The sequence below is a fragment of the Myotis brandtii genome, unplaced genomic scaffold, assembly GCF_000412655.1.
Source record: "Myotis brandtii unplaced genomic scaffold, ASM41265v1 scaffold328, whole genome shotgun sequence".
NCBI lineage: Eukaryota > Metazoa > Chordata > Mammalia > Chiroptera > Vespertilionidae > Myotis > Myotis brandtii.
In genome coordinates, this window is record NW_005362626.1 from 5,760,420 (window position 1) to 5,784,183 (window position 23,764).

At 52.9% G+C, this 23,764-nt stretch overlaps 1 protein-coding gene across 1 annotated transcript in view; it reads left to right on the forward strand.

Annotated features, from left to right (window-relative positions):
• The window catches only part of TRIO (trio Rho guanine nucleotide exchange factor), a 217,751-nt gene extending 202,181 nt beyond the window's left edge, over positions 1 to 15,570 (forward strand). Inside the window, exons 49-58 of the mRNA XM_005871063.2 lie at positions 6 to 658; positions 4,450 to 4,697; positions 6,391 to 6,529; positions 7,302 to 7,329; positions 7,536 to 7,698; positions 7,957 to 8,078; positions 9,615 to 9,693; positions 10,237 to 10,437; positions 12,603 to 12,741; positions 13,257 to 15,570. Coding sequence (XP_005871125.1) covers positions 6 to 658; positions 4,450 to 4,697; positions 6,391 to 6,529; positions 7,302 to 7,329; positions 7,536 to 7,698; positions 7,957 to 8,078; positions 9,615 to 9,693; positions 10,237 to 10,437; positions 12,603 to 12,741; positions 13,257 to 13,805 — 2,321 coding nt within the window. The 3' untranslated portion in view covers positions 13,806 to 15,570. The remainder of the gene's footprint in view (positions 1 to 5; positions 659 to 4,449; positions 4,698 to 6,390; positions 6,530 to 7,301; positions 7,330 to 7,535; positions 7,699 to 7,956; positions 8,079 to 9,614; positions 9,694 to 10,236; positions 10,438 to 12,602; positions 12,742 to 13,256) is intronic.
• The last annotated feature ends 8,194 nt before the right edge of the window (positions 15,571 to 23,764 follow it).

Consider the following 23,764-nt stretch of genomic DNA (forward strand, 5'->3'; position numbering starts at 1 on the left):
GATCCCCCAGCCCGTCCGACACCACTCCCCCGTGCTGGTCTCCTCTGCAGCCTCCAGCCAGGCAGAGGCAGACAAGATGTCAGGTATGTCCACTCCCGGCCCTTCACTGCCTCCTCCCAGCAGCAGCCTCAGCCTGGAGGCCGGCCCCAGCCAGCCCGGCAGGCTCCCCCCCAGCGGCCCGTCTGAAGGTCCTGAGAGAGAAGCGGAGCAGATCCCCAAGATGAAGGTGATCGAGAGCCCCAGGAAGTCGGCCGGGAGCGCTGCAGGGGCCAGCCAGGACGGAAATGCCAAGGAGGCCAAGGAGGCGCGGGCCCACCCGGAGGACGGCCGCTCGCGGAGCAGCCTGGGCTCCCTGCCCCTGGGAAAGCCCCGGCCCGGGGCCATCTCGCCGCTGAACTCTCCTCTCGCCACCGTGTTCCCTTCTCCACTGGGCAAGGAGCCCTTCCCGCCCAGCAGCCCCCTGCAGAAGGGGGGCTCCTTCTGGAGCTCCATCCCCGCCTCCCCCGCCAGCCGGCCGGGCTCCTTCACCTTCCCGGGGGACAGTGACTCCCTCCAGCGGCAGGCGCACCGCCACTCGGCCCCCGGCAAAGACACGGACCGCATGAGCACGTGCTCCTCGGCCAGCGAGCAGTCCGTGCAGTCCACCCAGAGCAATGGGGTAAGAACGCCTGGCAGCCTCCGCCCGCCCGCCCCACTGCCTCTGTCCCGCCAGCTCTTCTAAACCTCCGGCGCTGCGCTCTCCGTACTAACTCCTGGCTCTCCGTGCCGCCTGCAGTCATCAACTCCTCCGGTCCTCTCTGTGCCCTGACCACGTAGACACGTGTAGCTCCGCGTGCGTGTCCGCCGTCTGCAGGACGGGCCACAGCCGAGCCCACACAAACGCCTCCTAACCCCCCTGCTCCGGGGACAGCGCTGCTCTCATCTCTACTAACTCGCTCTCTGCTTTGTTTGTGTTTCCTTAATGTGGGAAAACCCGTCATTAACCTCTGAACGCGGCGTCTGTACGTCTTTTCCGTTTTCCAGCCAGCAGACTCTTGGAACTTCCTTTGTGTCCCGCCTTCCTCACTCATTTTTTAGAGGGTCAGTGTCCCTGCTGCCTGCCTCCTATTTAATTTGAAACCTACACTTTATACGCTTTTTGCTCATCGCTTGGTTGTGCTCTTTTATGCCTTAAATTATCTTTACAGCATTTTTGACTCATCTGCTGGGGGAAAAAATAATAAAACCTGAAAAAAAAAACCTCAAGAAAACTTCCAACAGCTACTCAGAGCAAACTAAGCTGACAAAATGGGGGGAAGGAATCTCTGCAGTGGAAGTTTTGCTCCCTCCACAGTTTCACTCTGGAAGAGAGAGACTGCTTTAGGGCTCCTGCCAGCGCTGGGAGCAGAGGCGGAGGCTGGAGTGGGAGCGTGTCTGCATCTGTCCAGCAGGGGGCGCAGTGCGGGCTGCGGCGCCCCAGGAATCCTCACCCGCATTTTGCCTGTCACCTATGTTGTAATCTCAAGCAGAAAGGTTGCCATGGTGGATTTTCCCCCCATTTTGTGGCCTCCTCACTCTCCTCCCCAACTGTTTCCTACACGGTAGATGGCCTGGCCCGTAACACCTTCCTGAAGGCATGCGTGAGGGAATACAACTGTTCTAATGGGTGTATGTTTGATTGCTTTATACATTTTTAAATACATTTCCCTAAAAGGGTGTGTGTCTCTCTTTATATATATATGTGTATATATAAACATCTGGCTTATGCATGTCTCTCCTCTGGACTTCTATTAATTCCTTGTTTGGGTTGGCGTGGCCTTATCCTGTCCTCCTCTTTTTTGTTATGTACCTTGTTAAACTCCATATTTAATTGAGGAAGGAATTAGGAAGTGGGTCTTGGTACATGTATTTACCCTGAGTCTTATTCTCAAACTCGCGTGGCCGGGCAGGCACCCTCTGCATGGCCATCACCAGTATCCATGTTCCGGTGCCGTTCCACGAGCTGCAGGGCGGCTTGGCCCGGTGGTGGGTCTGCAGTGCTCGGTGAGCAGTGAGGGTCAGAACCCGATTTCAGCCACAGGAGGAGACGCAGGGGGCCCAGCGACGCACCTGTTGGACACTCTGATGCAGGCCTCGCTCGCAGCTGCGACCCCTACGAAATGAGCCAGGGAGCATCACGTAGGCTCATCCCCTGAGCACCCAGGAGTTCTCAGAGTCTGTGCTTCAGAATGAGCACCCAGGCGCTCCAGCGCAGGTGCCCACCCGTAACGGCCACCCCCTGGCTGCCTCCCAGGATGTTCCCTCTGAGGCAGAGGCACAGCCACGTGTGGCACATAATCCAGCAAGTCGTAGGTTGCAAAAGTTGCCTCTTACTTCTGTCGGTCACTTTTTCTTATGTGGCAGGCAATGGGGAACTTGCCAGTGTTGTGGGTGAGTTGCTGAGTCCTTACAGAAATGCCTAGAGGCCTGGGGAGACCGCTAGAGGCTCAGGTGGGGGTTTGGCCTCTAGACTCGAGTATTTCAGTTAAAAGTTACCGCCGCCCTGCCCCGTGCCCACCCGCTTGGGCCACCTTACCCCCGGCCGTCGGCAGTGGCCTCCTTCCTCTTGACGGCTTCCGGGGAACTGTCTGCGGTCACAGACAGGCAGGCAGCTGTGCCTGACCCACGTCCCAGGTTCTTCTTCCTCCTTTATATGGGCACCTCTAGAAAGTTCCACAGAGAACAAGAGTGGAGTGGATGTGGATCGGCCAAACTGTGCAGCCCCCAAGTGTGATGCACAACCTCCCTGCACACATCCACCTGGGCGGCAGTAACGGCAGCCCTGCCTTCCTCTCAGGGGCCAGGTGTCCAGGGCGAACCCCTCGCCTCCCACGCCATCAGGGGGGACGGTCCTGCCCACTGGCACGGTGGTGGTGAGCATTCGGGTGGATTGTAGAGGCCTGTACTTACCCTGGTACATAGGACGTGTTCAGAAACCACCAATAGCTATCATGATTGTGGAAAAACACTCCAACGATGAGACAAAGCCGGGCATGCGATGTCACCCAAAGCGGCTGTGCCACTGAGGTTGCTCTTTTTCTAGCAAACGTGGCCTTGTAATCGCAAAACTACTGGCTGTTGCTCTAAAAGCCAGAACACTAAAATGCTCACTGAAAGGATAAAACTGCATAAATGACTATGCACAGGCCAGCGCTCACCGACGACCGCACGGGCTTCCGCGGGCGGGAACGCAGCAGTCTCCCCGGTGAGACGAAGGGCAGCGCGGCCCTCCCCTGTGTTTCCTTTAAACATCCCTGCGGGTCTGGATTCAGAGCCGGTTCCCAGCGCGCTGGCTTGTTGACAGCAGTCCGCCGCCTGCCCCAGCCGTCCTGACAGCAGCCCAGTAGCCGGGGTGACCGGCACGTGGCAGGGTTGTCTCACAGTCACATCCACCCCGACCCAGGACCTGTCCCGGGCGTCCGGGGGCCAGGCAGAGGCTAGCATCATCAGAGGCCCTGGGATCCACGCATCTAGGCCACACCGCTGGTGCCTTCAACTGATTGGATGAGGCCCACCTCTGAGAACAGGCTCATGGGAGCAGGGCACTGGACGCCATCCCCCATGTCCCGACTCAATAGAAGGGATTGGCCAGGATGTAGCTCAGGATTCGGCAGTGGTCTCAGCTTCCTCTTCCTCCTCCCCCGGAACCAAAGGTCGCTCGGTAAACATTTGACAGGTTGGGACAAATACCGCCTTTTGTGTTGCTTCCCCTTGCCAGCCAATACCACTCAGCTTGTGGGCCCCGTAGGTGGGCTTAAGCAATGATCCTTGTTTTGCGTTTGCAATCTTGCCTCGCTGACTGCGTGGCTGAACACGTATTGAGTGCCAGCTGCATGTCGGTCACTGCTGGACACTGCGGGCCACCCACCACGGGACACGCAAAGAAGGCGGAGCAGTCTCCCTCAGAGCAGAGTAGCAGTCGATTTACTTTTAGGTGTTCTGCATTCTGGAAGGGAAAAGGTGGGAGTGACGGGTCTGCCAGCGACGTGGCCGGACCCTGGAATGTGCGTTCTCATGAACTTTCTCCTGGCGGATTTGGGGGCTCCTCCACCCTCCAATCCTTCAATGAGCGAAAGGGCTACTGCTGGCAGCTCTTCCATGTAATAACACTGTTTAAAGGAGCGTGGTAGTCGCAGTGGCATTGCTGTGACGTGGGTACAACCCCACATGGCATGAACACGAGACCTGAGCCGCGCTCCAAAGGCGCCAGGAGGTGGGGCTGAAATCGTGGCACTGGAATAAAAGCTTCCCAGTGTAAAGTGTCGTCACGTCACTGGTATATTTTCCGGATTGTTTCTAAGTTGCTTTCTAGAGAGACTCTGGTGAGCGAGCTCCGAGTGGTCCTGTCGCGACGCACACTGACACGTGCATTTGTGGGTGGGCCTCGTTTCAGGTCCCTCTGCCTTTCTCTCTCCGTCTCCGCCCCTCCAGAGTGAAAGTAGCAGCAGTAGCAACATCTCCACCATGTTGGTGACACACGATTACACGGCAGTGAAGGAGGATGAGATCAACGTCTATCAAGGAGAGGTCGTTCAGATTCTGGCCAGCAACCAGCAGAACATGTTTCTGGTGTTCCGCGCCGCCACGGACCAGTGCCCCGCCGCCGAGGGCTGGATTCCGGGCTTCGTCCTGGGGCACACCAGCGCAGTCATCATGGAGAGCCCCGACGGGACCCTCAAGTGAGTGCGGGGGCAGCGGGGGAGGGTCCCGGGGGCGAAGCCACTGAGGGAGCAGCTCTTCTCTGTCCGCTCCAGCTCCTCGCCAGCAGGGTGGGCCCGAGTGAAGATGGCTTTCTGTCTCTCAGACTCGTTCCCCAGGTTCTCACGACCTGCACTTGTACACGCATGGCTTTTTCAAGCCACTAGACCAGTGATGGCGAACCTATGACACGCGTGTCAGAGGTGACACGCGAACTCATTTTTTGGGTTGATTTTTCTTTGTTAAATGGCATTTAAATATATAAAATAAATATCAAAAATATACATCTTTGTTTTACTATGGTTGCAAATATCAAAAAATTGCTATATGTGACACGGCACCAGAGTTAAGTTAGGGTTTTTCAAAATGCTGACACGCCGAGCTCAAAAGGTTCGCCATCCCTGCACTAGACAGACCTTGATATTATTTCAGTCCCGGGATGTCTGGGGAAGGGGACTTTCCAAGGACCGCTGACTCATTGGCGTACGTCAGTGAGGATACTCATTCTGGAAGCTGCGGGTGAAGATGGACGGTACCTTGCCTTTACATATACAGAAAGGCTAAATCAGTTAGGAAACTAGAAAACAATTTTACTGCATTAAATATTATTTTTTAAAAAACAAAAACCTAAAGTCAGGTGCTGGATTCAAAAATTCCCTCTCCTGAACCCCTCCGGCTGTGGCTGGGGCTGGCCTGGCCTCTGGGATGCATGGCAGGACTTGGGGACATTTGAGGTCTCCAAAGGCTTCAGCCCAGAAACCCAGCCCCAAAGGCGCCGACGGTGGTCATGGCCCCGTCCCCGCTCGGCTGTGCCCTTGGCTGGGTCAGCAGCACAGGCTGCGCCGCTGGGCTCGGCGCTTGCCCCTCCCACCCCCCAGGGAGGCCGGGCTTGAGTTCAGGCTGCAGAAAGCCTGTCTCCCATGACAATCTCTTGTCCTGTTTCTCCTTGATACACAGAAATATTTAATTCTAGTACATTGCTCAAGAATTCCAATTTCATACTTTGTTTCTTCCAAAAATATCCTTGGCACTGTTTTAGGGTTTTCCAGAGAAATAGAATATATATACAGAGAGAGAGAGAGAGAGTGTGTGTGTGTGTGTGTGTGTGTGTGTGTAGAGAGAGAGGGGCGGGGGGGAGGGTGGTTAGTATAAGGATTTGGCTCGTGCAATTATGGAGGCCGGCCAGTCCAAATCTGCAGTGGGGCCAGCGGCTGGAGGCCCAGGGAGCCTGTGGTGCAGATGAGATCTGAAGGCGTTCTGCTGGAGAATGTTCCCTCTTGCTCAAAGCAGACGACCTTTTCGTCCTATTCGTACCTTAAACTGAGGGGATGAGGCCCACCACTGCATGAAGAGTTACCAGCTTTACCAGTTAAAAAGTTAACCTCATGCAGAAACACCCAGGATAATTGGCCAAACTGCAGAGCACCCAGGGCCCAGTCCAGTTGATGCATAAAGCTACCGTCCCAGGCACCTTTGTATGTCAGTCCTTCCTGTTTGACTTAAGAAAGTGGTGGTTTTATATCTCGGTTGTTGAGAATCATAGGAGCGTGCCCTTGGCCTTCGCCGCCGCCTGGTATCTGCACGCGTTGAGCAGTCAGCTTTTCTCCAGCGCTTCCCGGATCCTCGCCGAACACTGGGAAGGCAGAGCACTAAACAGTGTGCTCTCTCCCCTAGGAAGTCAACATCTTGGCACACAGCACTCCGTTTAAGAAAAAAATCTGAGAAAAAAGATAAAGACGGCAAACGGGAAGGCAAGTTAGAGAACGGTTATCGGAAGTCACGGGAAGGACTTGGCAACAAGGTATCTGTGAAGGTGAGACCGAGTGTCCCATGAACCAGTGTCAGGACCTGTGTCGTCCCCGGTGGCAGGAGGGGCTGGCGCAGGCCCGGGGACTTGCTTGGCAGCCACGTGCCAACCACACGCCACCTCTCTCAGCCCCGCCAGCAGACCCTGTGGGCTTTGCAGAGGCTCTCGGGGGCTTTGCTGGCTGGCACAGGCATGTGATGTGTTCTAAGGAGCCAGGTAGACACGTGGACACTCCCAGGTGCACGCCTGCCTTTGACAAAGAACGCTATTAGGTTCCTGGAAGGAGCGGAGATGAGATTCTCAGAAGCGGATAGAGCAAAGCCACTGTGGCTCGGGCCTCCTCAGGCCACGGGGAGTGACCAGATGCCGAGGTACAGGTCATGGCTCTAGAAATTTCCAGGCTCCAGTCAGCTTTGCTCTTGATAATCAGATTGCCTTAACCCGGGGGTTTGCCTGGGAATCTGGGGACGCTGGGTGAGGACACGGCCATTCTGCAGAAGGAAAAGGTCCAGGGACAGCTGGACTCAGCTTGTAGGATGGGGAAGACAGACATCTCCACGTTTAAGCAGTGCTTTTGTGCTTCAAATCCACCCAAATTCTTATGACAGGAAGCTCAAGTGCATTGAAAGGAGTGAACATGTGGCCGATTGTGAATGAAACCCAGGCGAACCCAGACGTGTTCTCTCCTCTTTCATGGGTTAGGGTAGCCTTGGAGGGAAAGCGATACACCTCGCAGTCGGCCGTGTTTGGTTAATGCCTGTGTGCTTTTTCCTTTCAGCTTCTCAGTCCCAACTACATTTATGACGGTGAGTGCCATTACCGTTTCTGCCGGTCTTACAGGCTGCGGGTCTGGGGACAGGTCTCAGGACACAGACGTGTAGCCTAGGGAGACGGGTTTTCCAAGGAGCGCTGGGCTCAGGCAGCAACTGAGTCCCATTTGTCTGTAGGAAAGTGTTGGTGGGCGAGGGAGGGGGCCCAGAGGACCGGCGGTACTGACTCCTTTCTCCTGCAGTTCCCCCAGAATTCGTCATTCCCTTGAGTGAGGTCACGTGTGAGGCAGGGGAGACCGTGGTTCTCAGATGTCGCGTTTGTGGACGCCCAAAGGCCTCGATCACCTGGAAGGGCCCTGAGCACAACACCTTGAACAACGACGGCCACTACAGCATCTCCTACAGGTGAGGGCAGCTCGCATGTGCTCGCTTTCACAGGCAGGTTCCCCTGGGACTGACATCGCTGAGCCCATGGTCGCCTTCACACTGGGACGCTTCCCCCGAGGGGACATTCCGTACCTGGGTGTGCAACTAAAATTAAACCTCCGCTGAGATTCCTCATCAGCCCTTGAGCTCCTTCTTTTCTGGACCCCGAAGGAGAGAGGTGGAGGCTGCCAGCGGGGCTGGGCCTCTCTGACGCGAGGTGTGTTCTCTGTGCGGCAGTGACTTGGGAGAGGCCTCTCTGAAGATCGTGGGCGTGACCACCGATGACGACGGCATCTACACGTGCATCGCTGTGAACGACATGGGATCGGCCTCCTGCTCGGCCAGCCTGAGGGTTCTAGGTGAGCTGCACCCCTGCACTGGAGGCTCAAGCCCAGCGCCCCCACCCCCGTCACGGCTGGAAACATGAAAATAGGTCTTAACAGGAGCTGCGAGTGACAGACCCGGGCTCTGGCGCTTCCTGGGGTGGTTGACCTCTAGGCACCGCTCACAAGGTCAGGCCTCTGACTCTGGCCACTGGGTACTGGAGCCAACCTCTCAACTGGAACTAGGTGTGTTCTGTGCTCAAGTTTTCAAAACACATTCTTGTACCAGTTTCTCTCTCTCTCTCTCTCTCTCTCTCTCTCTCTCTCTCTTATTTTTTTTTAACCCTCACCCGAGGATATTTTTCCATTGATTTTTAGAGAGTGGATGAGAGAGGGAAAGACAGAGAGAAATATCAATGTGAGAGAAACACATGGATTGGTTACCTCCTGCACGCGCTCGGACCAGGGCCCAGGTTGGAGAGGAACCTGCAACTGAGGCATGTGCCCTTGACTGGAATCGAATCCGGGACCCTTCAGTCCACAGGCCGACGCTCTATCCACTGAGCCAAACTGGCTAGGGGCCCAGTTTCTCTTTAATCCAATCACTCAGTTGACGCTTTGGCTCTAAGAGTCTAATCTAACTTGGTCGCATGGATGTGAGTGAGAAGGAAGTAAGGAAAGGAGGGAAGGTGGTTGGCCCTGTGTAGGCTGTGTGCCTGCCTCAGACCTCACAGGCCTTCTAGTGGGCGTGTCCTCCTGTCCCCTCTACGTGCTCCAGGCACCCTTGGTGGAACCCGAGTCTCTGGTCTAAGCCCTTGCTCTCTCTACTGCCTGGCAAGGCCCTTTCCCACTCCTCCCCTAAGCTGTGAGGCAGAACCCATATCATAAGCCTTTCAGATTGCCCGTACAAGCACTTGGCATATGGAGATGCTCAGTGAGTATTGATTGGCCTCCAGCTGTCATGTTGCCCGTGGCCAATGTGTGATAGGGCTAATGTGGGTTCTCGCTGATCCTGTAGCTGCACCAGGTATTGGAAGTCACATCCAAGAGCGAAAATAAAAATCTGAACTGAAAGGTGCATTGAGTCCAGAGCTCCCTGTGTGTAGACAATAAACAGAATTGTCTTAGAATTTTTATCCCACATATATTAATGCTAAATATTTTAACCTCATTAAGTCAAAGAAAGGAAGTAACATGATTTGGGGATCATGGCACAAAAAAGGAAGCCTTGAATTTGAGAGTAAAGAACCCCCGACATTCTCATTTTTAAGAAATGTCACAAATTATGCAGGTGGCTTTTTTAAAAATAAGAGTCAGGAGGGAAAACTAAGGGAATTAAGAGAGAGTTCAGACGAAGGGGGAGCGGGCAGTCACGGAGGAGGAAGTGTGTGTTTATCTCTGTCGCATAGTCCGTCTTTCTTCATGCTGAGCCCAGCGCCCCTTCCTGGCGGTGAGCGCCCACACTGGGCAGCCAGGTGTGCCTGCGCGTGGGGCAACGCAGGTCTGCAGGCTTCCTCCCCAGACGCGCCCGCCCCACAAACCAGGCTCAGGCAGGTGCTGCTCCTCTTGCAGGTCCAGGGAGCGACGGGATCCTGGTGACCTGGAAGGACAACTTCGACTCCTTCTACAGCGAAGTGGCCGAGCTGGGCAGGTACGACCCGAGCCCCTTTCGGGAGAGCAGCGGGTAGGACGCAGCTCACTGGCAGTAGACAGTGAAGGTAAACGGTGTGTGAGCCGGTTGGGAGTTAGAGGTGTTACATTTGCAAAGCAACCTGTGTTCATCGTTCAGTACTAAACGTTGGAAGTAACAAGATGTTTTCAGCTCAGGTTCCAGAGAGAATGACGGCCCACTGCCGTAAGCCTCCCATGGATGCAGTGGGTGACTCCTGCCCTGCACCTCGGGGACCACCAGCCGTGTCCCATGCGTGGGGAAATCTGGGAGGCGTCATCCATACCATTTCTTGTAGGACTTGGTTCTCCCATGGAGTCCAGGTTGAGAAAGGCTGAATGTGTCCCTCGGGTTCCAGCTATACATGGAGCCGTAGGCGGGTAGCAGGGGACTCCTGCCAACCCAGGAGAAGGTGTCAGCAGCGAGGGGCTCCGGCGCGGGCACGGGCGTGGGAGGCCGCCGCATCCCGCCTTCTCTCCAGGGCTGGCTCGGCATCCTGAAAGCTCTTCTCCAACTGTTTTCCAGGGGCAGATTCTCTGTCGTTAAGAAATGTGATCAGAAGGGAACCAAGCAAACAGTGGCCACCAAATTTGTGAACAAGAAGCTGATGAAGCGCGACCAGGTCACCCACGAGCTTGGCGTCCTGCGGAACGTCCAGCACCCGCTCCTCGTCGGCCTCCTCGACACCTTCGAGACCCCCACCAGCTACGTCCTGGTTTTGGAAATGTGCGTACCCCGGGCTCTCTCTCTCTGTTGCCCTCCACCTCAACTTCAAGTGCTATTTCGAGTAAAAATTGGGATTTCAGCATTCACAGAACTTCTAAAAAACATGCCTGCTCTCAGACCACAGTTTTAGAGCCTTCCAGTAAACGTGGAAAGACCACTTTCGTATGCGTATGACCGGTCCCACAGGAAGTGGCAAGCCAGCCCCGTCCAGGCTCCTGCGTGGTCTCAGCCAACCTGGGGTGCTCCCTGGTCCCCAAAGGACTCCAGGACTCCAGGCCTCTGACGACACACGCCCTGGGAGGGGCTCGCCACCTGCTCTGTCTGAAGGTTCAGGCATTAAGCTCAGCCCGGGACCAGTCATGCCCCTCAGCTCCTGCCCATCCCCACTGAGGGCCAATGAGAAGTCAGGGTGAGACGGGCTCCTCACCGCAAGGTCACCCCTGGAGGGGAGGCCTCCCACCAGAGCAGCCCCGCTGGTCCCCCACGGGCATCTCAGTAAATGGTTCAGTCGTTTCAAAGGAGGCGTGTGACCCGAGCACAGGGGCCCTCCACGGGCAGTTTTGTCCCTCAGGGGACATTGGGTGGTGTCTGGAGACTTTCTCGGTGTCACAACTCAGGATGGGGGTGACAGGACACCCCAACTGTCAGCAATACCGGCATCGGGAAGCCCTGCCCCAGAGCATCCTGGGCTCTGTGAAACATCGCAGCATTCAGCCTTGTTTAAGTTCCGATTCCTCCTTTTTATGGGGCATTCGTTTCTGTTTCTCATATTCCTATTTTTTGAAGAATTGGTACGTGCCTCCACCCCACAGCCGTCAGAGGCAAGGCTGCCGCAGGACTGAGCGGCACCGGCCTGGGGAGGGGGCGCTTCCGGAGGGTCTCCCTGCCCAGGGCTGCACTGCTGAAACCGCCGCCGGCCGGCCCGTCATGGGCCTGCTCAGCCGCGCTCAGGGGCAGCAAACCTGTCAGATGGCGGAGGGAGGAGGGCAGCCCCCCCTCCCCCCGCCCCCCCCCCCCCAGGCCGTCATCACGTGCAAAGGGCATGTCCATCACGTGGGGCCTGGGCATCCTTTAAATCCCAGCTACTTCAGACGGTCACTAAGGCTAAACAATGTCTAAGCAGAGCCCTGGCCCCTTTGGGCGCCTGACTGGGTCCTTTCTAGCTCTAGACGCTGAAGACTCAGAACTGCCTGTCTTCCTGGGCTTTTCCACAAGAACCGCCCGTCGGTCCTCATCAGAAATCGGCCAGCCCTCCACTTTGGGTTTAGGAGTTTCAGTGCATTCAGCCGTCATTTCTTTTCACTGGGAAACAAAACATTTGGGCCTCACCATAGGGTTAATAGGACTTATTTTCATAACAAATTACTAACAAATTCTCCGTGATTACTCGCCATTACCAGACAAGTATTGATCTTCCTATAAGTTTCTGTTTTGCAAACAGAGTGGGCACCGTAAACCGATGTTCAGAAAGGCCGGGGCCAGACCACCACATCGCAATTCCCGCCTTCACTTATGAGCTGTGTGGCCTTGGGAAGTTACATACCTTCCTGTGCCTCAGTTTCCTCATCCATAAAATGGGGACAATAAAACACTCTTCTCAGAGGATTAAATGAATTGGTAGAAGGTATATAGTCCCCTGCACATGAGCAGCACTGTATAAATGTTTTATTGTTTTTTGTTTTTGTATATGTGTTTTGTAATTTTTAAAAGTAAATTCACAGTAGGAAGACTTTTGAGACCATCCTGCAGCACTTACTATATTGCCTTAGTACCTGCTTACATCATCTGTAGAGCCTTCCCATCACCCATTTTACAGATGACAAAACTAAGGCTTGGGGAGGACGCACCTCATTCCCTCGTTCAGCAGAGGCCCACGTTGTTTCCTCACATCCAGGAGGCAGGGTCTGAGTGGAGACCACTGGGCAGGAGCCTCCCAGTTCCCTCCAAGGGTGGAGCTGCCCTGTCCCCCACATGCATCTCCACAGTGACGTTAACACGAAATCACCTCCTGATCCAGCCGTGCTTTCGGGTGGAGGTAGAATCTGAAACACCGACAGCACATTGACAGAGGGGACAGATGCTGTGTTTGTTTCGTATTAGACCAGAAAGGTCTCCAAAGTACAGCAGCCCCATGCTGATGGTCACACCCCTTCCTGCGTCCGCAGGGCTGACCAGGGGCGACTCCTGGACTGCGTGGTGCGATGGGGAAACCTCACCGAAGGGAAGATCAGGGCGTACCTGGGGGAGGTGCTGGAGGCCGTCCGATACCTTCACAACTGCAGGATCGCACACCTGGACCTCAAGGTGAGTGGGGCTCTCGGGACGGCAGCGAGTGTGACCGCGGCTCGGCCAAGCGTATGGGAGCCTCTCCGCTGGTCCTCTGAAGCCAGGCCAGGTGCCCCAGGGGGACTGGGGACACTGATTTCCACTCTGTGTTTAAGAGTTTGCTTTCGGTGATCTGAGCTCTTACACGTTTCGTGGGATTTTGGAAAGTCTGGCCGTTTTGCTGGGCTGGTTCAGTGACGGAGTAAGGAAGGGAGAGGATTGCTTCATGCTGGGAGGGGAAAGGAACACCCAGCTTCCTACACCGGCATATTGAACGCGCTGCCTCACACCGACCTCCAGGGAGGCTGGTCCAAGCCGCATCGGGCGGGTCTCCCGTGTTGCTGCCCTTTCCTCCCTCAGCGCCTGCCAAGAGTTCCTCCTTGTTTTGCACGTGAACAGCTTGTTCCGGTCGACGTCACAGGTCCTGGTGAGCATCATGCCTCAGCTAACGATTGGTGTTGGGAAAATGATGGTTGCCTTATCCTATCTTCTAGCCCGAAAACATCCTGGTGGGTCAGAGTTCAGCCACGCCGACGATTAAACTGGCCGACTTTGGAGATGCTGTCCAACTCAATACCACCTACTACATCCACCAGTTACTGGGGAACCCCGAGTTCGCAGCCCCCGAAATCATCCTGGGGAACCCGGTCTCCCTGACCTCGGACACGTGGAGTGTTGGAGTGCTCACCTACGTCCTTCTCAGCGGCGTGTCTCCCTTCCTGGACGACAGCGTGGAAGAGACCTGCCTGAACATTTGCCGACTAGACTTTAGTTTCCCAGATGACTACTTTAAAGGAGTGAGCCAGAAGGCCAAGGACTTCGTGTGCTTCCTCCTGCAGGAGGACCCCGCCAGGCGTCCCTCGGCTGCGCTGGCCCTGCAGGAGCAGTGGCTGCAGGCGGGCCACGGCCACGGCAAAGGCACGGGCGTCCTCGACACGTCCAGACTGACCTCCTTCATTGAGCGGCGCAAACACCAGAACGACGTTCGACCTATCCGTAGCGTTAAAAACTTCCTGCAGAGCAGGCTTCTGCCTCGGGTTTGACCTGTCTTGAAGTTCTTTCTCATTCTCTTTCACCTGCCAATCAGCTGTTAATTTGAATTTCGGAGAGAAACACGAGCCAACATAACTGCTCCGCTGCCGTAGTGCACCGTGTGGAGCCCGCACTCCGAGCGAGCTGGCTCGGGTGCGGGCGGCTGCCAGCCTGCTGGGTGGAGGACCTTCTCTCGCTCTGAGAGCCGAGACAGCATTGCTGTGTCACAGTCTTTTATTCAGGTTCCTGCAAAAAATAAAAAAAAGAAACTTTTTTAAACGAACACACATAGAATTTTGCAAATTTAACATTTTACAAGACTTATTCAAGGAAACGAAATGCCTATGTTCAACCACTGGTGTTAACGAACAAAACAGAGACACTGCCACCTCTGGGGAAGACGCACCCCAGCGGCGGCCGTCCCCGCACCTGCTGCGGAGCTTGGCGTCCACCTGGCTCCGAGCTTCCCAGCCACCTGGTCTGTGTGCGTCTCTCAGGGACGCCAGACTGGGCTTCTGAAATGTGCATTCAACCTCAAACTTTTGCATAAAAATAGAATGAATTGTTTTGCTCTGATGAAATGTAGGCCTTACTTGTATATAAGACTGGTCCTGCCTTCAGTCTGCCCTTATCCGCCTCCCCCCTCTCTCCCCCCTCCGCCTTTCTCCCACTCCTGCCTGGGCTTCCTCTGGGGGCCAGAAGGTTCTGCCCATCCACTGAGGACATCAGGTTGGGCCCTACCCCATTGCCCCGCCCCCAAGCCGTCAATCAGATTGTTGAGCAGTATACAGTCAGATGAAAATACTGTAAATGCACTCATTGGGGTTTTTTTGGTTTTATTTCATATCATGTGCAATGTTGTGGCTTTAACATTTTATGCAACTATTTATGAAGACCTCTGTTGTACCTGTAATAAATATATAGAAAAAGCACATACTTCGTACGGTGAGCTTTATGGTTTTGTGCGTGTGTCGGGTGGGGCGGGGGGGTTGGGGGGGTCGCAGCCCTGTGCCATCCGTTCAGGAGACTTGACTCTTCGTGAAACTTGTCAGTTTTGAGGACTGTAAAAAGTGATTTCATACTCTGAATATAAAACTGGATAATAGGGTAATGTTTTAAAATGTATTATGCTATTATTCAGAATGCCAAAGTATTATTTTTTTCCCCAAGATCAGTCTGGACATTTACTACTTTTTAGACTTTTTGACATTCAACTTTCTGTACACAAATTGGCTGGACTTGGAGCTTTTGGTAAGAAATACAAGCCAATTAAGCACTCGCAGCCTTGAGCTGGCGCCCCCTGCCTGTCACTGGGCAGAGTTAGCGCTGGTGTGGGGAGGCCTTCCACAATAGACGCTGGGGTTCTGGGCACGCTTGAATTTTTCTGGATGTCTTTTTATCTTTGTTGTGTGAAATACACTAAAACAGAGGCCAGCCCGCTTCCCGAGCCAGCCAGACACCTGGGTCTTGAGCCATAAAGTGGCGTAGCTAAGCTTTGCAGCTTCCAATATATTTTATTTATTCTTTTGGGTTTTGTTTCTTGTAAAATTGTACAGAAACTTTTTAAAATAAATTGGATTCAGAACTGGATGTGTATTCGTAACCTCACAACTTTTATTTGTGTATTGTTTCTTCTATTATTTCAGTTAAATTTTTACATTATTTTGCATGTATATTTCTTTGTACAGAGACCTTACATGTTTACACAGTATGATGTGATGTAAATATTTTATTTTGCCATCAGTTATTTTAAAAAATTAAACATATTTGCCTGAGTTTTTTGTGTTAGGCCTTTTATTTAAATGGGTCACTATTGAATCAAAAAGAGGTTGACTTCTGAGGGAGAGACTGAAGATTGGGTCAAGGAGGGCCCAGCGGGGTATTCTAGATTGTACTGGCCACGCGTGGGTTAGGGAGGGGCTACAGGGGGGTATTCTGGATTGGACTGGCCGCTCGTGGGTCAGGGAGGGTATTCTGGGTTGGACTGGCCGTTTGTGGGTCAGGGAGGGTATTCTGGGTTGGACTGGCCGTTTGTGGGTCAGGGAGGGTATTCTGGGTTGGACTGGCCATTCATGGGTCAGGGAGGGTATTCTGGATTAGTCTGGCCACTTGTGGGTCAGGGAGGGGCAGCAGGGGGTATTCTGGACTGGGAGTCTGCTGAACATGCCAGAACTGGGAGCTGGTGAGGCTCCTGCAGATGGTGCTCAGAACCCAAACTCAATGTGTAAGCCAGAATGTCAACTCTTCAGGTGGGCTACACCTTGTCTTGGTTAGAATATCTGAGGTTCCCCGTTTCTCGGTGGATGCAGACTCAGAGCAGAGGGAAAAGCTGTTGCACCTAAAATCGACGCTGTCCATGAGCTGATGAAAACGAAGCACTTGGGTTCAAGCACCAGTGCTCCCAGCAAACCATGGGCCCTGCACCTGCAAAGACCCCCACTGCACCCCACATGGCCGTCACCTTGTCCTGGGGCCTGGAAGGACAGGGCTCACATTTTCACCTGCGGCTGAAGTCCTGAAGGTAAGAGGCATGAAAGGACAGCACTGGCCCTGAGACCTAAGCCAGGGCCGGACACTGGACACTCATTCTGAGCTGTGCCTCTTCCCCGTCCCTGGGAGGGGAGGGGGACTCTGGTGTAATCTGAGGAGACAGAGCATTTGCTTCCTCAGATCTCTTTCTTCCATCAGCCACTTATTTACAATTCAAAAAACTGTTAGGGGGTTGGTTATCCTGGTCTGTGGCTCTCATTCTATTGAAATCCCAGCTCAGAGGCCTCCCTTTGGGACTGCCTCATTTAAGGGGCATTTTCCTGCCTTCTCCCATGGAATAGGAGAGGCAAGGGTTTGCAAGGCAGTCTCTTATGAAGATCCAACAAATATTAAGATTTTAAAACTAGTTGCCTCTTCTGCAGTTACTGCTTATAGAAAACATGCATCTCTGTTTCATTTTTTTAAGTTTAAACCCTCTTGTACTGTATGGATGGTGCCAGGTAGGTACTAGACATATTGGGACTTGGGCAGACGGGATCACTTCGTAAGTTCTATAAATGTCTAATATATGCTGTGCACCTGAAACTAATATAAAATAACATGGAATGTCCAAAAAAGACCCCTTTTATTCAGTGTTACATAACATGGAATGTCCAAAAAAGACCCCTTTTATTCAGTGTTACCGTACCCATCCCTTTCTTCATGACTAAGTTTATCTCCTGTGAATGTGCTCATGCAGGAAAGAATATGCCGGACAAGTGACATAAAAACAGATTTTTGAGACACACCCTATTGGTTATTTGAGAACTGCCCACACAGCTGGATTGTTAAGATACGGTAATGACCTGGTTTTCATATTTATGTTCAAATTCTCACATGGAGAGAGAAGCGATGCAAAGCATCAATCTTTTTTGCAAACAGGAAAAGTGCCTCCCGTGCTACACTCACCAGAGGTGGGAAGAACTCAGCGTTTGTTTTCTTGTTTAATGTTATTGCTGAGTGGGCAGAACAGGAAATGTAAATGAGAATGGGCATCACATCTGCTGGCCACGTAGCCTGGCCTCCCCGCTGGTCTTCCTTTGCTTGGTCACCAGCAGCCATTACTCGCAGCTCCGCTCCACGGCAGAAATTGACGTTGAGCAAAGTGGTACTAAAGTCCTACATTTAGACAAGAATGTGCAGTCCTCACCATTGATAAACTGTTTGCACCTCACATCCTAAAGTGCTCCCAGGTTTGGAGAGCAGGCAAACCTAGGGATGTTTGTAGCTAAGAAGCATCTGAGAAGCTGAGAGGGAGGGCCAGGGTGATGCGGTCATTGTGTCTGTCCATTGGTAGGTTCATAACCTTCCGGCCCCAGCTTCATCTCCCACAAACGTGATCTCTTCCATAGCTCTGTCTTTTTCCCCCTCAGGGCACTTTGATTCCTCAGGCAGCTAATTGTCAATAGTGGGGAATTACTGTGAAATTTTATCTTTTCTTTCAATGATTCCCAATGTCCCCAAAACATTCATGTTTCAGGGATGGTGATAAGCCCCAAACCAGGAAGCCATTGCTCAGCTGAATTTTAAAATAATGTTTTAAGAAAATGTAAGTGAAAGTCATGAACACAAGACTTTCACGGGTAGTGAGTATCCAGGGTCCTTTATGTATATAAACCGGTTCATATCTAATGATTTTTAAAATAAAAAACCAGGAAAAATCTCACAGAAGCTGTGTAAGACCTCCTCGCTGAAAACTACACAATGTTGTTGAGAAACTTAAAAAGTATTAAGCCATACCTAAATAGGGCTGTTGTGGAGATTAAATTTTTAGTTAATGACCATAACCACATTTAATTAACTCTATTAACTGGTGAAGAAACAGAAGCTCTCGAGTTGTAGAGTCCGTGGTCTAGAGAACGCTGATAGGGTGTCTTACGAAGACTTTGATTGTGAGCCTCATCCTGGCCCCTCAGTGCTGGGCATCTCCACTCTGTCCGTGCTCAACATGTGGCCCCTGGGCCAGCAGCATCGACGTCGCCGAGGATTGGTTAGAAATGCAGCATGCCATTGCCTACCTGGAGTGTTCATTCCAGCCGTTCTGTCCTTTCGGCCAAAAGCCAAGCGCATCACTCGTGCTGTTTTTAACCTGTGGAATGCACATATACAGCTTAGTGGTCACTGTAAAAATCCACGTGGTGAAAAAGACTTTAGGATTGCACACTGCACACGACCCGCAATGCATCGCTGCACCAAAGCCTGTGAACCTATAGAGGCAGAAATAATGAAGAGGCCCACCTACAAAACGGATTAACCTTAAGTCTCATTACCGCGTGACTTTTCATTACTTCATTCATGCCTAGTGCTCCTTTCCACACATATCTATAATGAATACAGAATTAAATAAATATATTTCCGCCTGGAAAAAAAAAATGCAGCACGTCAGGCCCCATTCCAGACCGACTGGACCCGAATCTGCCTGAGAACAGGCTGCTCAGGGCAGCGCACGCTCAGAGGCCTGAGCAGGCCCCGGGTGGGTGGAAGGCACTGTCAGTGGCCTTCCCGTGGCTCTGCTGCCTGAGACTCCGAGAGTCAAGCCGGTGTCGTCAAAAACAGACAGAGAGGTGAAATCTTGGTTTTCACTCGTCCGTGCAGATTTTTTAAACGACAAAGATGAAAGTGGAAAGTCAGCTGGGAAGGACACAGTATCCCCAGCGTTTATTCCCCGAGAGAAGTAGGCGGGGGGCTTGGGGACAGGGTCAGGAGGAGAGCAGTCCGCGTGGGAGCAGCGATGAGTCAGGCGGGCCTTTGTCTCTGCACAGCCACGGTTCTTCAAGCAAGGTAAACATGCCAGGCTTTGTTAGTCTTCCCTGATAAACAACACAGAGCACTGTACACAGCTCATCAAACAATGTCCCGCAAGAGGAAAGAGTTGTTAATCTATAAATTACAGCAGCAACTTGGAAGGAAATCAAGGCCTTTGGCCAGGGACCAGACTCTCAAGAAATATGTTACCAGACTATACAGACAGCTGGGGCCTTGGGAATGAGAAAAAAAAAGCATTCACATCCCACCACATCGCCAAAGGCTCGCCACCCCTTCCCTGTAGCCCTTCTCCACTGAATTGGTAATAAAATTGCAATTAAATGTTTGATCAAATTAGGACTTGAGCTTTATGTTCTTCTTTGGTCAGCGGTCCCACCAGCAGTAATTTGGCGGAGGAAGTCCCAGGAAGTTCGTTGGAGCTGAGACAGTCAAAGAACTAAGACCGCAGAGTTCTTAATGGAGTCCTATTGGGGGACCCAGGGGGTGGGGTGGACAGGAGTGAATGAAGGAGTCATTTCTGTCTCAGTGTCACGTTAGGGTGGCCATGCATCCTGGTTTGCCTGGGACTGTGCCAGTTTGGGCACCCTGGGGAACCCCTTAGTCCAGGGGAAGCCAGGACAATGGTCACCCACTAACCTGTAATGGGGACTGATGGGCTCTGTGCAGACAGCTCCGGCAGGTTCCGGGCACCCAGCAACAGACACTGCCAGGGCTCCTCAGGTCTGAATCTGTAAGTCTACAATGTGGGTCCAAAACCCACGCTCTGGAGGAGAAAAGGGCAGGGGAGTCACTTCCCAAACTGGGGTCCACTAGTCCGTGAGGGGAACTCTTCCTCAGGGTGGTGTTTTTAAAACCCTGCTTTTATCCGGAAAAGGCTTCTTGAAAAATCCTTGAAAATGCTTCCTGTTTTTAATTAAGGCAATCCCTGGAACATTCCCCTGGCTTCCATAGTGCCCTTGTAGTTTAGATGTAATTCTTCCTCCTCACCCCACATTAAAAACAAAACAAAGCCCAGAACATCAGCCCCTGCACTGCAGGTGGGCGTCTCGAGTGCAGGTTGGGACCCTCCCACGAAGGACAGGATGAGCTGCAGGCAAACTGGCGGGATGGTCTGACCCGTGGTCCCTTCCTTCAGAGCAAAGGCACAGCGTAGGATTGTGCAAGCTGCACGCTTTCCAAGGCAAAGAACAGAGTTTCACTGGCATGTCCTCCAGCCACGGGGGCTTTGAGTGTGGGTGCATGTGTCTGGGAATGTGGCCCAGCAGCCTCGGGCGCCTGGCAGCTGTGGAGACGGCTCACCTGGAGACGGATGGAGAGTTGCTTGAACTCAAGGCAGCTCCGGGGGTCTCTGTAGGCAAGTCCTTGGGACCTTCTTTCTAGGGCTCTACCCACAGCACATTTTTCTGGGGCCCCTGCCACCCTTGGTGCTTGCACTCATCCTATCAGTTCAGTGCTGACCCTCCAGGCTCCTTTAGGGTGCTTATTCATTACTTTGCAAGTTTCAACTTTTTTATTCTCATTATAATAGGTGACCTCTGACCCTTCACCTAGTGCAGGTTCTGTGTTGGTTTATGAATTCAGTTTTGTGTGTCCTCAATTCCTAAATGTCGGTAAAAAACCATCTATAGCTGAAGGTCACCATCCTCCTATACTCCACTGAGTGGGCCTTGCTCACGGTGGGGGCCAGTTATCCCTCCTCCCGGGCCAGTCCCACCCCACCCTCCACACGCAGCTGAGCCTCCTGGGGTGCAGAGCAGGGCCTGTGGCTGGGGAGCGGCTCCTGACCTGCGGGCCCTGCAGGGCCCGGGAGCACAGGCAGTCCCATGCTTCCCATGCACCAGGTGGAGGGCCGGGGGCTAGGAGGCAGCCATGGGGGGTAAGCGCCACCTGTTAGCAGAGGTCCTGTGAGCCGGGGATATGGTAACAGTCCTCACCCCGAGGCTGTTGTGAGAATGAAATGAGTCATCACATACACAGTCTCCAGAACAGTGCCAGGCAGTTGGTAGGACTGTTGCTATTTGCAGGGAATACCAGAAGCTCTGCCCCTGATTCTTAGACAACATTCGTTCAGGGAATTTCTGCATAACACGGGGAGTGAGGGGACTTCCCCCGCCCACATACCTGAGACAGATGTTCTTGTCATTTCTCTTAGAGCAGCAACCAATTAGGTGTGTGTTCTAAAAAATGAAGAAGGTGCCGTTTATGTACGGGGTGTGGTAGAGCAGCTAACTGCATGCATTTCACGCACCTCCATACATATCCGCACAGCGAGCCCCACCCTCCACACCCATGCCTTCAGGTGAGAGTGGACTTTGCACAGAATTGGTGCTGTGGTTACTCAAGTCCTTACCAGGGCCACGAGTTCCGTTCAGAATTATAAAAGGCAGAAGGAGACTATTTCGCCATCTACTTCCTGTCTCCCCAGTCATTCAGCCCACTGTTCTTTTCGTGCATTCTAGAGGCAGCAACAAAGGTGGGAACCCCTGGCTTTTTGCTCTCCTGTTTCTTTACTGCTCTTCTCCATGGCAAGGACTCCCCATCGCCCGGCTCAGCCCCTGCTGGGCTAAGTAGGCCACCGTGGGCAGCCTGGGACCCGATTGCTCTTCACATCGTTATTCCTCTGGTAAAATGTGCTCTGCCTGCCAGACACCCAGCTCTGGAAAGGCTGTGGGCTGGGGATCTCCTCTGTCCCAGTGGGTATTTAAATGTCTCCTTACATTTCCTGTGGTGGGCTGGCTGATGATGACATGGTTTAAACAACAGGTCCAGCCATGTCTAAAGCCCAAAGCAACCCAGACGTGTTAGTAACATCCACCATGAACTCCCTTTTTTGTTTCTGGCAGCCTGAGTTATGTCTCTGTCACTCACAACTGTCCTAAGATGTGTGATGCAAACATAAACGGTAATGTGCGCAGGTCAGGTACGGGAGGTCTGCTGGCAACCGGGGTGCCCAGGAGAAGACAGGCTGTGTGTCAGGGCAGCCCGTACTTCCCTGCCCCACTCCACCTGGCCTTGCATGGCCTTGTTCCCCTGAATACTGGTGTGGAAATTGGCAGATCTGTGTGACATCCTGGGTCACACTGTGAAGCATCTTCTCAAGAATGTCAGCTTTCATTGCCACATGACTAGTATTTTGTGGACTACAATCCTATATAATACTAGTAAAAGCCTAATATGCTAAGTGTTCAACCATTTGTTCGACCAGTCGACCAGTCGCTATAATGTGCACTGATCACCAGGGGGCAGATGCTCCAACTGGTAGGTTAGCTTGCTGCTGGGGTCCCGCCCATCGGGACTGGACGAGACAGGCCGGACATGCCCTGGAGCCCTCCCGTGGCCCCTCCCTAGCCCCGAACGTGCACCAGTGGGGTCCCTCTGCCTGGCCTGCAGGGGTCAGGCCGAAACCAGCAGTCTGACATCCCCCAAGGGTTCCTGGATTGTGAGAGGGTACAGGCCAGGCTGAGAGACCCCAGTGGTGCACGAATCTGTGCACTGGGCCTCTAGTATTCTATAAAATGACAAATGCATTTTGCCCATCACCAGGGAATCATTGGGCCATATTTAAACTATAGCTCACCCAGGATGCTTTCTCATAGCTGGGAATAGAATATTCTGCCCTCTTTTCCAGACGTTTTATGACATAATAGCCATGCTGATCTGAGCCAGGTGAGCCTCTCGGGGCTCTGGAGTTAGGGTGGGACACTGGAAAAGCCCTCGATGGTGCCCGGAACTCCATCTGGTTTCCTAACCACTTACCAACAGGCAGCCCCTCAAAGAGGAAATTCGACAGACAGTGTTCCATAATTACTTCTCAATTTTCTTTTGTGGGACTCTTGCCAGAGGCGGGGGGTAGGGAACAACCTAGAGAGTCTGGGGAGACAGCTCAGGCTCCATGGGTCTGAGCCAGGGCTTCTCTTGGGCGAAGGGGAGTCCAGAGCAGGACAGGGTCACAGTGGTGGTTCTTTACTATGTACAACTTTTGAAGCTTCACATAAAATCTACTTTTGATCACTGCTTGCAAGGGAAAGATCTGGATTAAATCACGTCCCCTCGTCATTTAAGCACACAATGTGACGTGTTGGAGTTCCACTCCGAATTCTGGGTGATTCTCAGACTCTCCCCGTTGCGCTGAAGATGTCTGCAAACCACAGACACCGCCCACTGGCCGCTGACCTCTCAGGTTACATAAGCAAATGCCACCAGAAAATCTGCAACTTGTAGTTAGTACGAGCACCGTCATTCTAAAGTCCACACCTTTCGCTTGCAGAGGTAAAAGTCTTCCAAAGGAAGAGGCATCCGAGTGAGTGCCTTTGTCCCGTGCCTGTTGTTGGTTTGGTTTTGTCTGTGCAGAGGCTCCCGCTGACCACGGGCAGCCTCAGGAGGCGGGGATCAGGAGAGGGAGTCCGGGGACTGAGCCCGATTGGCCATGATAAGCCTCAAACCAACCCACAAGAGCAAAGCTGTATTTCTATGGTCACTGACTACTGTTATTTTTTTAAATATATTTTTATTGATTTCAGAGAGGAAGGGAGAGGGAGAAAGAGAAACATCAATGATAAGAGAGAATCATTGATTGGCTGCCTCCTGCATAGTCCCTACTGGGGATCGAGCCTGCAACCCAGGCATGTGCCCTTGACCAGAACCAAACCCAGGACCCATTAGTTCACAGGCTGAT